This window comes from Herpailurus yagouaroundi, unplaced genomic scaffold (assembly GCF_014898765.1).
Source record: "Herpailurus yagouaroundi ecotype Mexico unplaced genomic scaffold, PumYag 159, whole genome shotgun sequence".
In the NCBI taxonomy this organism is placed as follows: Eukaryota; Metazoa; Chordata; class Mammalia; order Carnivora; family Felidae; genus Herpailurus; species Herpailurus yagouaroundi.
This window is the reverse complement of record NW_024412400.1, coordinates 26,084,810-26,098,571: the sequence shown is the minus strand read 5'-3', so window position 1 is coordinate 26,098,571 and position 13,762 is coordinate 26,084,810. Positions and strand designations below refer to the sequence as shown.

Below are 13,762 nucleotides of genomic sequence, written 5' to 3'. Positions count from 1 at the left end.
TTGCCATTTTATATTCACAAAGTAATTTCTTAAGAAACTCTGTTTAAGACAGCCTTTAAAAGAAACAGAAATAAAACATAGACTTGAGTTTACCTGCCTGTCAGATATCCAATCGCAGAGGCAGCATAACAAGCCTACAAAGAAAAAATACTGGGACTTAAGCATACTGGGATCATTACAGTAAGTACATGTATAAATATTTACTATTAAATAAAAAACTAGAACAGAGTGGTAAAGGAGGAACTGGAATGCTTTCAGTTTTAATAAGTAATGTTCTACCTGTAAATTTCAAGTAATGGCTTAGGTATCTAATCTAGCTCTTAGTGTTTCAAGGAATTTGTCTATATCATCTAGTTTATTAATAATATCCTCTTAGATTATTATTAATAATATCTGCAAGATCAACAGAAATGTTCTCTCTCAATCCTAATATTGGCAATTTATGTTTTCTCTCTTTTATTCTTCATCAGTCTTGCTAGGGATTTATCAAATTTATTAATCTTTTAAAAGAACCAACTTTTGGCTTTGTTGATTCTACTGTTAGATTCTACTGTTGTTTTCTATTTCACTGATTTCTGCTCTTGTATTCATTATTTTACTCCTTTCATTTTAGGTTTAGTTCGGTTTTCTTTCTCTAGCTTCTTAAAATATAAGCTTAAAGCACAGATTTTTAAAAATCTTCTTTGGTAATAGATTTACTTAAAGCTATTTCTTCTAAGAACTGCTTTAGCTCTACTTTATAAGTTTGAAATCTCATCTTTTCTATATCATTCAATTCAAGATATTTCTTATTTTCTGCTGTGATTTCTTCCTCAACCCATTGGTTAGTTAGGGTTCATAGTGATGTGTCCTTTTTCATTCCTGCTATTAGTAATTTGTATTTTCTCTCTTTCATTTTTGACCACTCTGCCCTAAAGTTTTTTAGATTTTACCAATCCTTAAAAACGTTTACCAAGTATCAAATATGTTATTTTACTTTCAAGTTTGGGGATTTTCTAGTTATCTTTCTGTTACTGAATTTATTTCTACGCTGTCAGCTTACATATACTGTATGTTTTCAATCTTTGAAGATTTGTTGAGATTCCCTTTATGGCCTCCATATGGTTAGTTTTTACTTTTCTTTCTTATTTTATTTTTTTATGTTTATTTATTTTTGAGGGGGACGAGGGAGCCGGGGAGGGGCAGAGAGAGAGGAAGACAGAATATCTGAAGCTTGGACCCATGAACCCTGAGATCATGACATCAGCTGAAGTTGGATGCTTAACAAACTGAGCCACCCAGGCACCCTGGTTAGGTTTTACTTTTATTTTTTTTTTTTAATTTTTTTTTCAACGTTTATTTATTTTTGGGACAGAGAGAGACAGAGCATGAACGGGGGAGGGGCAGAGAGAGAGGAAGACACAGAATCGGAAACAGGCTCCAGGCTCTGAGCCATCAGCCCAGAGCCCGACGCGGGGCTCGAACTCCCGGACTGCGAGATCGTGACCTGGCTGAAGTCGGACGCTTAACCGACTGCGCCACCCAGGCACCCCTAGGTTTTACTTTTAAACTACCCTTCAACTGCACAGGAAAAAGGGGAGGTGCTAAATTAAATACAAGATAACCTGAAAAACTGCTAAATACTCTCTCAAATAAATCCTTTTTCTTAGTCTGAGACATCTTTTTCTAGTATTATTTCTTCTCATTTTTTTTTTAGAAATAGTAATAAAAATGATATTTTTCTAAACACTCAATTTTATGTGTAGTAGACTTAACTTAAATAAACGTTTAGGATATAAGGGTAAAAAAATTAAAAATAAATTTTTAAGAATCTTTAACTGCTACCACTACCATATGCCCAACTAAGAAAAGGCACACAGGCTCCATGCCGTTTCTTTGTTACTATTCTCCGCTGGCCCTTATCACTTTCCCTTTTGCACACAAGACCAAATTCACACAGGATAGTAATAAGACAACTCCAAAAATGCAAGTGCATAAAATATAATGTCTGGTGCAATCTGAACACTGAAGAACACTGTCCACTTATTAAAGCGGGGTAAGAAATATTGCTACAGAATGCAAAATACAAAACAACATATACCAAAAATTATATCCTTCTGGTAGCAAATGTCAAAAGCTGAAAGGAACTCTTTTTATGATCATAAAACATGTATTTCTCTACCAAATTACCTCCACTCACAAGCAGAATGCTGTGTGTAGTACTTAAGAGAGCAGACTCTAGAACTGAATTGTTTTGATTCGAATCTTGCTCCTCTCCTTTCCGCTGTGTAGTTTTGGCAAGTTCCTCTGTACCCTGGCTTAAGGAACTATAAAATGAACATTCTATAAAATGAACATTCTATAAAATGAACATGACTGACAGCACTGCTCTGAGGATGAAATCAGTTAACATATGTAAAACATTCAGAACACTGCTTGCACAGTTAGTCCTCAGTAACTGTCACATTCCCAACAGTGTGCCTCCCCCCTGGAAAGCCAGTCAGCGTTATGTCTTGATCACGCTAAGGATCTGATGAAAGACCACCAGGTCACAACCATCCACAACCAACTACACCTTTCTCTTTAGCACAAACGTGTAATTGGACGCCAAGTCCTCTTCGGCCTCTTGAATGGCTTCTGAATCTGTTCTCACACTCTCCTTTCATCACCCTGTCATCACCTTGAATTCAGGCACTAGTTAAGTCTTCCTGAGTACCGTACTGTGAAGAGTCAGGTTGACTGAGGGGACTACGTACTGGGAACGTCCTACAGGCATCTCAGTCATCAAATTTGCATTCATTACCTTTTCCCTCCAAATTGGTTCTTCCATCTGTATTCCCGATCTGAGTCAGCGGTGCTGGGATCCCCCTAGTCAGTTAAGCAAGCCCACATCTAAGAATCATCTCCAGAAGAGCCTGTCCTCTCGTTCCTAGTTGGTTAATGCCCACTCATACTTCAAGACAGCTCAGGGATCATCTCCAGGAAACCTTTTCTGAAGCTTAAGGCTGAGCTGAGTACCCTTTTCTGGACTTCCATAGCACCCAGAATATATCTCTATCATAGCACTTATCACATTATAATAAAATTGTCTGTTTATGTCTGTCTCCACAGCCAGGTTATAAGCTCCTCAAGTACAAGGAAAGTATGTCATTCATCTCCACATTCCATATGTCCAGTAAAGCACCTGGGACCTATGGAGGCCCTCCACTGAGATTACAGGGACTGAAACAAAACTTCAAGCTGCCCTGCTGATCCATACTCTGTACTACCATGATTTCTAGAGTACATATCTAATTATGTCTCCCACCTATTTCGAAAAACCTTTCAGGTCTCATTCAATGCCTACTAAAAAAGTCCACATTCCTTTTCCAGCCATAGACTTTCTACAACCTCCCCTTAGTCTACCTATTCAGTCTCACAGCTCATTGTGCCTTTAAGCTATTTTGATGGAACAGCATGAACAAACCTTGCCTTCACAGGTAATCTTCTCTGTCCCACTCAGAGAGAACCAGTCATCTTTTATGTGCACCATTCCTTTATACATATATATATATATATATATATTTTTTTTTTTTTTTTTTTTTTTTGAGAGAAAGGGACAGAGACAGATAGAGTGCAAGCAGGGAAGGGAAAAAGAGAGAGGGAGACACAAAATCTGAAGCAGACTCCAGGCTATGAGCTGTCAGCACAGAGCCCGACAGGGTCTCGAACCCATGAACCACAAGATCATGACCTGAGCTGAAGTCAGACACTTAACCGACTGAGCCACCCAGGCGCCCCTATATGCACCATTCCTTATACACACATTTTTTGTTTTATTTATTTATTTTTCAGAGAGAGAGAGAGAATGCACGTGAGCCAGAGAGGGGCAGCGAGAGGGAGAGAGAATCCCAAGCAGACTCTACCCTGTTAGCCCAGAGCTAGACATGGGGCTCGATCTCATGAATCATGAGATCATGACCTAAGTCAAAATCAGGAGTTGGATGCTTAGCTGACTGAGTCGCCCAGGTGCCCCTTATACATACATTTATAATTATACTATTATAATTACCTCACCTTCCCAAACTTAAAGATCACAACTAAACCTGGTTCCTGAAGGAAATATTGAAATATAACCCTCTAGATTTGGGCTTGCTTGACTGACTAGGTGAATCACAGTGCCACTGACTCAAATCATGAATACAGAGGGAAGAGCCAATCTGGAGGGGAAAGGTAGTGAATTCAAAATCAGACATGGGTTTCAGATACCTGTAAGACATTCCTGATATATATTTCCCTCAGTCATGTGACTCATTCCAATAGTCAGAAGAAGACTTACACACCAGTACCTGGTATGTACTCAATAAATATTTGGTGTTTGAAGAAGAAACAAAACATTCCACCTTCATAAAAAACAGTAAAATATAAGTTATTTTATTACATTTTACTTACTGACTTATTAATAGGTCAATAGCCTTATTTTCTCACATAGACGACAGAATAGAATATTGTTCCAACTAAGAAAAAAGAAATGATACAAACTCAAGACCTGATTTAAGATTTTAAAAAACCCATACTCCTCAAATCTTACACTTAAGGCCTGCCATTGAATTAATAAACAATGTGGTAAGCATTTACATCATGCAAAAGCCCCAAACAAGCCAGGCACTCCGGGGATATAACAAATGAACTACAACTCCTGCTCTCTAGGAGCCTACATGTGATGGCAGAGAAAGGGTACCACTTAGGGAGGTCAAGGCAGCTGTCTGGGCAACAGATGGTAAGAGCCTGAATTAGAGAGCAACAAACAGTGAGAGCAAAAAGCAGGAATACTTAGCTTTAGATGGACTGACAGGATATGACGCTGCAGAAGTAGTTTCTTGATCTTTGAAACCAGCACATAGTAAGCACTGAGACTGGGTTGACAAAATGTCTCATCTTCCTTTCTTTTGCTTCCAAATAAGCCTCGAAGAAGAGTGGTTGCATGATGCAGTGGAAGGAGGACTGGACTGGGATTTAGGACACCAGAGTTCTAATCATGGCTTTACCATTTGTGAACCTATTACCTTGCAGGGCCACCTACCATATAACATGAGAGCCTTGGCCTTCACCCATTCATCTCTAGGAAAGGCCTGAGCACCTATCATGTGCTAGGCACTGGGGATACAGATGTGTCAAGAAGAAATAATATCCCCACTCTCCTGGATCTCACAGCTTAATAGGGAAGTCAGACCAGACAAATAATACACAGAAAGAGATACATCATAACAGGTAGTTATGAGAGGACAGAGGGACTGAATTCAGACCAGGAAAAGTGTCCCTTTCAGTTCCAACGCTCTAGACTTGGCAGAGAACGACCCGGTGTAGTGTCAAGAGCATGGACTTCAGACCCCAGAATACTTGGGTTCAAATCCTGGCTTCTGACACTAGCAACGTGTCACCTCGGGCAAATTACTCAACCTCTCTGTGTCAACTAGGATTAACAAAAACAGTTCTTGCTTCACAGGATTGCTGCGCTTGGTCTGCCTGAAGAACGGTGGTAAGGGCTGAGTGTCTGCGATGAATATCTGCTGCTATTATCAATCATTCCCAATAACGCTTTCGGCCCCCCACTGTCCATACTCACCGCTTGCTCATTCCTCATCCCAACATATCTGATGCCCATCTTCTGGGCCGCAACGGCGATTTCGGTCACTGGGATGCCTACGATGCCAAACATGTACTCCACATCCTGGGGGCCAAGAACAGGGGAGTAAATGCCCGGGCCCGCGCCACACCGTTCCCTCCCGGGGCGCTAAAAGGAAAGCCTCAAGGAAAACCTCCCCACCTCCCACCGCACCGCACCGCTCTCCTTGTCTCCAAGACAACGTCTCCGCCCCCCGCCCCCCCCCCCCGCCGGCTTCCGTAGGAGAGTCCACCGTACTTGCGTTTTCAGGGCCTGGGCGATGACTTCAGCACCAGAAACCTGCTCCTCGTCTCCGTCGCTACCTGCGGCTCTGTTAGTCTCCAACATCTTCCACCTAAAACTTCGAGATACTCTCGCAATCAAGCTGACACGTAGACGCCCAGCAAAATAAAGTCGGGGGGACAGCCGCTCACCAATTGTGGAAACCGCTCCTCTGACTGACAAAGAGGAAGGCAACCAACCAATTTGAAAAGCGGGAAGGAAAAGGCGGGGCTTAAATCCGTCCGCTCGCAGCGTGAGTTAAGAATGTAAACACACTCCTCCAATCAGAGCCGTGCCCTTTTTCCAGCTCCTCCATTCGCGGGGCCAGAGTGCCAGAAGGAGGCGGGACTAGCAGGAGGCTGAGACCTATGCCCAGCAGGTGAGACGCGGAACCTCTGAGGCCTCTAGCTCCTCTGTGCCTACCCTCCGGAGGCATTTGGGGGTTCGCTAAGGCGAGTGGAGCACACGCAGAGGAGCGGAAGGAGGGCTAGGAGCACTACTGGAAGGGGGATTGGCGGGAGCTCTCGCCTCCGCCCCCCCCCCCCCCGGGCGCCCTAAGGGCCTAGACAGGTTTCGCAAAGGCTGCTGGGACCCGGGTGGGCTGGGTGGAGCCTAGCCTAGTGCAAAGTTGAGTTTCGGTCGTATTGTGCTTGTACGTCTGCTGTGTACTAGGCGTTTACTACACGCTTTATGGTTGACACACTCTTTTGTAACTAAAGAAGTTTCACAACTATGTAGTTCGTGAAACATAGTCAATAGTACACGTCAGTTAAATCCATAAACGGATTTGCTCTTTATCCCAATATACATGGGACACCGAATTTCCTAACCAAAAGACAACGTAATTTTGCCCAGAGCCATTGAATCCATCCCATTCTTCAGAATCCCCAGCTTGTACTCTATTCACTGTTTAGCCCTTAGGCTACAAGAGACAAGAAGGACCCCCTTGAACCTAGTTACATTTGACCATTGTTTTCTCTAACCCTTGCGACTAGCCCACTCTTCCTCTCCACTCTCCATTCTTGTCTTTCCAAAATCAGGAAATGGGGGTTTTCATAATTTTTAGATTTAGTGCCTGTCTACCACCAGTCCCTGTAGCTTGATAACCTTTTAAAACGCATTTTTGAGCGAAAAAGATGTTTGTAGTGCAATTTCTGAGGGTGTGGTTTCCGTCCAGGTCCTGAAACCACCGGTTCAGTAATAAAATCTCCATAACAAAGAGTGGAACTTTAAATTTTTGAGGATTTGGAGTGTTTCAAAGCAAAAAGGCAAGTAATATGTGGAAGGTAGAGGAGAAGGGAGTGGATCATGGGTAGAGGAATGAATGAAAAGCACTGGAAGTGAAAGGATTTCTAAATCCAGAGATTTTCCAACTGTAGTCATGGGCCCTTCCAAAAGGTCTTTTTGGCGGTTCAAGCCCTAACCTCCCACTCTAAAGACAAGAGAGTGAAATAGTTACCTCCCTGGATAGGGGACCTAGCCTAAGGTAGCCGATCAAAGTGGGAGATTTCTTTGATGTCTCAGAGTTCCTCTAAAATATAAATGCAGGTGTTGCATTTCCACTCCAAAATGTATCCATATTTTAATATAAATATTATCTTTTTATGAGGTAAAATAAACATGCAATTAAATGTACAGGTCATAAAGAAGTTTTGATAATTGGCTATACCTATGTAATTGCCACCCAAAATAAAAATGACATTTTAAGCTTACCAGTCAAGTGAAATTGATGTTCCAGAAAGATGCAAAATGTTCTTTGTGTGGCTTTGAATAGTCCTGTTCTTTGTCTCCCGTCTCTGAGAAGCATGGACCTCCTCTATCAGGTAGTATTGTTTATATCAACACCTATGTGAGAGTCTGTACTAACATTGTATCAGAATCACTTGGAAAGCTTTTTAAAAATGCAGTTGCTTAGGCCCTACACCACATCTTCTGAATCAGTGAGTTAGGACAAGTTAGGCACCTATATATTTTTTAAAGCTGCTACCTAATTTTGATTTGCAGCCTGACTTGGGAACCCCTAGCTCTGTATTCATGGTTGAGGCATTAGTTAACAATGAAATGTGTGACTGCCTGTTACCAAAGTAATACTGTTGATTCGTTTGGATTTACAGGTTCAAGGCTACTTGTTTGACATTGGCAGCACAGACCGTGTAGATCCTTAGTCCATTCATGGGACCTTGTGTCTACTTCTGTGTCAAAACAATCATGGACAAAATGACTCCACATAAAGTGTGGTGAAAACTGTGCCATGAATTGGAACAAGTCCCCTGAATTTAGATTAATGGGTTTTACAAAAAGGATAAATTCTCAACTGACTGGATTCTGGCCTTTAGCAAGGGGAAAAGTCAATGAGACTATTTAAACTTGCTTTCACCTTTGTATCTTTGGTTCAGGGTACAACGTTCCACTGTGTACTTGGTCGGATGATTCAGCAGAAGTGATCCTTGTCCCCAGGATTAGCAAGCCCTGAGAGCAACTCCTTTCCTCCAGTTGTGATTACAGGATTCTGCTGTGATTTATCCAGGCCCTTCCATGCAAACTTTGTAAGCATTAACCACATTCTTTATTACTTTGATTGGTGGTAGGCATGGAATTTTATTTGGTGCATGTTTTATTGGAATTTTTTTGTTTGGTTTTGTTTCTTTATCCATGGAATGAGGTCAAAGGAGGAATAAGTCTGAGTTGTTTTTTTTGTTGTTTTTTTTTTTAAGAAAAGGCTAACACAATGATAATATGCTCTCTAAAGCACAGAGCTGGGATGACTGGGTGCCTCAGTTGGTTAAGTGTCTGACTCTTGATCTCAGCTCAGGTCTTGATCTCATGGTCATGAGTTCAAGCCCCACATTGGGCTTCGTGCTGGGTGTGAAGGCTACTTAAAGAAATAAAATAATAAACAAACAAAGAGCAGAGGTGGTCATCAAAGTGTCTATGCCCAAGTTCATCTGGGTAAAGAGAATATCCAGGCAACCAGGTAACTTATTAAGAGTTGCAAATATAGTGCCTAGAGAAAATATATTCTCTAAAGGCAGTTTCTAAAAGTAATAGTAACTCCTCAGGCCCCCAAATTATGATAGTATGTTTTAATTTCAGTAAACAAAGACACTAAAAATCCTTGTGATTATTTAAAAAGCAAAACACCCGCTGAACCTATAAGAAATTGTCTCACAAACCTATGTTGTCAAGATGTGAAGTGTTTGGTTATCAAGTGAAGAAATGAATTAGGGTTATTTGTGATATATTATAGAATGGCTGAAAAGAAAAGAAAATTGGCTGAAATAAAAGAAAGCGGAAACTAAGTACCTTAAAAACAAAGAGCAAGCAACAATAACAAAAAGAAAAAAGGATATCTATGTAGAATACTCTTTTTAAAACCAACACTGAAAACCGTACAGCAAGAAATGTGCTATAAAAAAAATGTGTGAACATAATTAGAGCAGAAAATAAAATATAAAATAAAATGTTCTTTGAATAAAATAGGTTAAGTTGATCTTTGCTTCTCATTAAATTGATGGACTGCAAAGTACCAAAGCTCAGAAATAGGCTTGAAGCAAAACCAGTGAAAAGCAGTTTTATTATTGAGGTGTCTGGGACAGGTTTAATGCCTATTACTGGGAGACAGGTACTCGGGGACGGGTACTGGGTTTTTTTTCCAGTTGTCTGTGACCTAGAGAAAGGTTGGATTTCTGCCCTTGGCTAGGACACAGAAGCACCTTTTCTCTACATTTGAATGCCAGCTAGACCCAGACCTGGAGTGGGAAACGCAGTTGGGCAGAAACTGAAGAAACATTGTGTCCCTCTTATTGCTGTGTCTTCGTCCATTGTGTGTTTGGTTGTTTGTTTGTTTTTTTTTCCAATTTAAATTTGGGGTGGTTTGACTTCAGCAATCATTAAATCACTAATAAACATGTTACTTTATGTAAAGCGCACCAGAAAATGGTGACAACTGTGTGTCATGCTATGAGGATGTAAGAGATTTATCTCAAGTGGCTTAGAAACCGTAATCCAATATTTCTCAGTATGATAGAACCCCACACTTGGGGGTGGCCCATGGTGGGGGTGGGGTGGGGGACAGCTATCACTTATGAAAAGTGGTAGCAATAGTTCAATGCTTCTGTTTTCATTTGTTTCTTCTGTTTTGCCATTAGCCTTCATTACAGTCCCTTTCCTTAGCTTTTAAAAGTGTACCTTATTGTTTTGTTTTGCTTTTAATCTGTTCCTCATGTGAGCAAAACAAAGAATCCACTCTGGGGCAGAATCTCTGAATGATTCCCGGGGTTCTGAATGGAACGGCTGGGGTGTAATCCCAGGTGAGGGACATCTTCCTGATTAAGAGTTTAGGCCCTTGAACTTCCTTCTGTGTCATAACCTTTGAGTTCCCCTTCAGAGCTTACCTGTGACATATTGTTTTATTCACTTTAAAGTTTGTTTATATTTAACATTTATGGCATCTTTCAAACCCATGAATGGGAACAGAGATAGATTCATACACATGTACCCAGCCCCGAGGTCAAGAAATTCATTAAAAATACAGTGAAGCTCCCTGTGGATCCCTTCCCCAGTGCATTTTCCACCCGCTGTGCCATAGAGGTAACCACTATCTTGAATTTGGTGTTTATAATTCCCACATTAGGCATTCTCTTTTTTTTTTAAGTTTTTTAATGTTTTTATTTACTTTTGAGACAGAGAGAGACAGAGCATGAGCGGGGGAGGGGCAGAGAGAGAGAGAGGGAGGCACAGAATCTGAAGCAGGCTCCAGGCTCTGAGCACAGAGCTTGATGTGGGACTCAAACTCAGGAACCATGAGACCATGACCTGAGCCAAAGTTGAACATTTAAACGACTGAGCCACCCAGGCACCCCTCACATTATCCATTCTTTACTGGATGGACATTTAGGTTATCTTTAACTTTTCATTGTTATAAACAAATTTCTCTAAACATTTTTGCATGTCCCCTGGTGTGCCTGTGTGAGTTTTTATGTGTATGTGGCTAGGGGCGGGTCACATCAGTGTTACTAGATATTGCCAAATTGGTCTCCAAAGTTACTGTACCAATTGATATTCCCACATTCTGTTTATAAGAGCTCCCCTTTCTCCACATTCTCAATCATGAAATTTTAAATTTTTGCCAATCTACGTGAATGTGAAATGGCTTCTCATATGCATTTCCCTGACTACTAATGAAGATACAGGTATAGATATGCCATCTGGGTTTTCTTATTCTGTCAATTGCCTCTTTTATATCTTTTGCCCATTTCTTTATGGATTGTTTATCTTTTTCTTATTTATTTGTAGATATTCTTTATATATTCTGAATGCTTATGCTTTGTCTTTTAACTTTGTTTATAGTTACTTTTGAGGTGCAAAGTTGTGTGGTTTTGGGGTGTGGTCACATTTGACAATTCTTTTCCTTTCTGTTTTATACTCTTTGTATCTTGAGAAAATATTCCTTAACCTGGGATGAGATTTATTTTTCTATATTTTCATCAAAAAGTTTAGCCTACCTGGAATTGATTTCTACATGTGATGGAAGGTATCATTCCAAGGGGTTTTTTTCCACATAATATCTATATCAATTAGATTTGCTGTGTAATTAATCACTCTAAAACTCAGTGACTTAAAACAATGACCATTTATTTAATTTATAGTCTTGTGAGGCTGGACTCAGCTGGGCTCCTTCATGTGCCCGTGGTCAGTTGCTAGGTCACTCTGCCACTGGAAGCTGACTGGTTACCCACTGGGGTGGCAGGTATATTGCTACTGAACCAGTTATCTCTCATCATTCAACAGGTGTCCCTGGGCTTCTTCAGATGGTGGCAGCAGATTGCAAAAGGGGACAAACCCCATTGTGGAACCTTTGTATATCATGGTTGCTAACATCCTATCAGCTAAAGCAAGTTACACGGCCGAGTTCAGACTCTGACTAAGATGGCATTAAAAGTGACATGATAAAGAAACATGAATATGGAGAGAGGAATCATTGCTAGCCATTTTTGCTAGTCAGTTACCCAAAATATCCATTTTCCGTTTATGGTATAGTTCATTCTTATCCCAATGATCCATAGTGTCATCTCTGTTATATATCAAGTTTCCATATATGTATGTGGTCTGTCTCTGTACTCTGCTCTTTCTTAATTTTTTTGAAATAAGTCTTATGTTGGTAGGGAAGTCCTTCTCTTTTGTTCTTTTGAAAACACCTTGTCAGTTGCTATAATGTCCTATTGCTGCTATAACAGATTACCACAAATTTGGTGGCTTAAAAACAACATAAATGCATTATCTTATAGCTCTATAGTTCAGAAGTCTGAAATGGGTCTCCCTGGGATAATATCAAAATGCTGGCAGGACTGCGTTCCTTTGTGGAGGCCTTAAAAGAGACTCCTTCTAGCTTCTAGAGGCTTCCCACATTCTTGGCAATGTGAACAATATCAGGCCTAAACCTTCTCATGCTACCATCCCTCTGGTTCTCCCTCTTCTACTTTCACTCATAAAGGCACTGGTGATTGCATTGAGCCTACCTACATACTCCAGGATAATGTCTATTTTACAGTCAGCTCTTTAGCAACCTTTAAAAATACATATACACACATATATAATATATATATGTATATATATGTGTATGTATATATATATGTATATATGTATATATGTGTGTGTATATATATATATGTGTGTGTGTATATGTGTGTATATGTATATATGTGTGTATATGTGTGAAGCAGGCTTCACACTCAGCATGGAGCCTAATGTGGGCTCAATCCCATGATGCTGGGATCATGACCTGAGCCAAAATCAAGAGTTGGATGCTTAACCAACCGAGCCACCCAGGCAACTTTAGCATCTTTAGCAACTTTAATTCCCTTTTGCCATGTAACCCAACATACTCACAGGTTCTGGGGATTAGAATGTCTTTAAAGGGCCGTTATTCTGCCTACCAGATCTATTCATGGTCTTTTTCTATTATTATAGAATCAGTTTATCACATTCCAGTTTAATACTCATTAGAATTTCAATTGGAATTATATTGAATTTATAGATTAATTTGGATACAACAATGTCTTTATATTATTGAGTCTTTTTGCCATAAGCATATCTCTCCATTTATTTTATTCTTCTTTAATGTCTTTCAATAAAAATATTTCATTATACTTGCTATATTTATTCCTAAGCACCTAACTTTTTATTGATTTTTTTGCATTTTCTAGTTTTAGGGGGCCACTGTATTAGAATGCAATTAATTTTCGTATGTTGGTCTTAAATTAACTATTTTACTATACTTTCATATTAATTATAATAATTTGTTTATGGATTCTCTTGGATTTCTTTGTAGATAATCATAGAATCAATGAAAGTTTGTTTTTTCTTTTCTTGGTCTTTTATCTTTTCTATTTCTTTTTCTTAGCTTAATGCACTACCTAAGACCTCCAGTACAATATAGATAAGAAGCACTGATAAGTGGCATTTTTATTTCATTTAACCTGTTAATACAGTGAATTAAGTTGATATACTTTTTCATATTAAATGCTTTATCATTCTTGTGATAAACCTCGTTTGGTCATGATGATGATTTTCTTCTTATACATTGCATAATTCAGTTTGCTATTATTTTTATTTAGACTTTCTACATTTGTGTTTAAGAGTGAGAGTCACTCTCTGCCCCTCCCCCGTTCATGCTATGTCTCTCTCTGTCCCAAAAATAAATAAACGTTGAAAAAAAAAAAAATTAAAAAAAAAAAAAAAAAAAAAAGAAGGGGCGCCTGGGTGGCGCAGTCGGTTAAGCGTCCGACTTCAGCCAGGTCACGATCTCGCGGTCCGTGAGTTCGAGCCCCGCGTCGGGCTCTGGGCTGATGGCTCAGA

The 13,762-nt window shown here is 39.8% G+C and overlaps 2 protein-coding genes across 8 annotated transcripts in view; one reads left to right on the top strand and one right to left on the bottom strand.

Moving 5' to 3' along the window:
* Positions 1-7,873, bottom strand: part of HACL1 (2-hydroxyacyl-CoA lyase 1) — a 92,163-nt gene extending 84,290 nt beyond the window's left edge. For 5 of the 6 annotated variants that reach the window (XR_005792041.1, XR_005792042.1, XR_005792043.1 and 2 more), the window contains exons 1-3: positions 5,882-6,187; positions 5,585-5,689; positions 94-134 (exon numbers count right to left, since the gene is read on the bottom strand). Coding sequence is in view for 1 of the 6 variants with exons in the window: in XM_040480140.1 (XP_040336074.1) it covers positions 94-134; positions 5,585-5,689; positions 5,882-5,971 (236 nt within the window). In the remaining 5 variants the exon portion in view is untranslated. Of the gene's footprint in view, positions 1-93; positions 135-5,584; positions 5,690-5,881; positions 6,188-7,618 lie in introns of those variants that run through there. The other variant, XR_005792045.1, reaches the window with a different exon arrangement.
* The window catches only part of BTD (biotinidase), a 30,096-nt gene continuing 22,516 nt past the window's right edge, over positions 6,183-13,762 (top strand). The window contains exons 1-2 of one of the 2 annotated variants that reach the window (XM_040480141.1): positions 6,203-6,284; positions 8,302-8,451. In XM_040480141.1, coding sequence (XP_040336075.1) covers positions 8,441-8,451 — 11 coding nt within the window. In that variant the 5' untranslated portion in view covers positions 6,203-6,284; positions 8,302-8,440. Of the gene's footprint in view, positions 6,285-8,301; positions 8,452-13,762 lie in introns of both variants that reach the window. The other variant, XM_040480142.1, reaches the window with a different exon arrangement.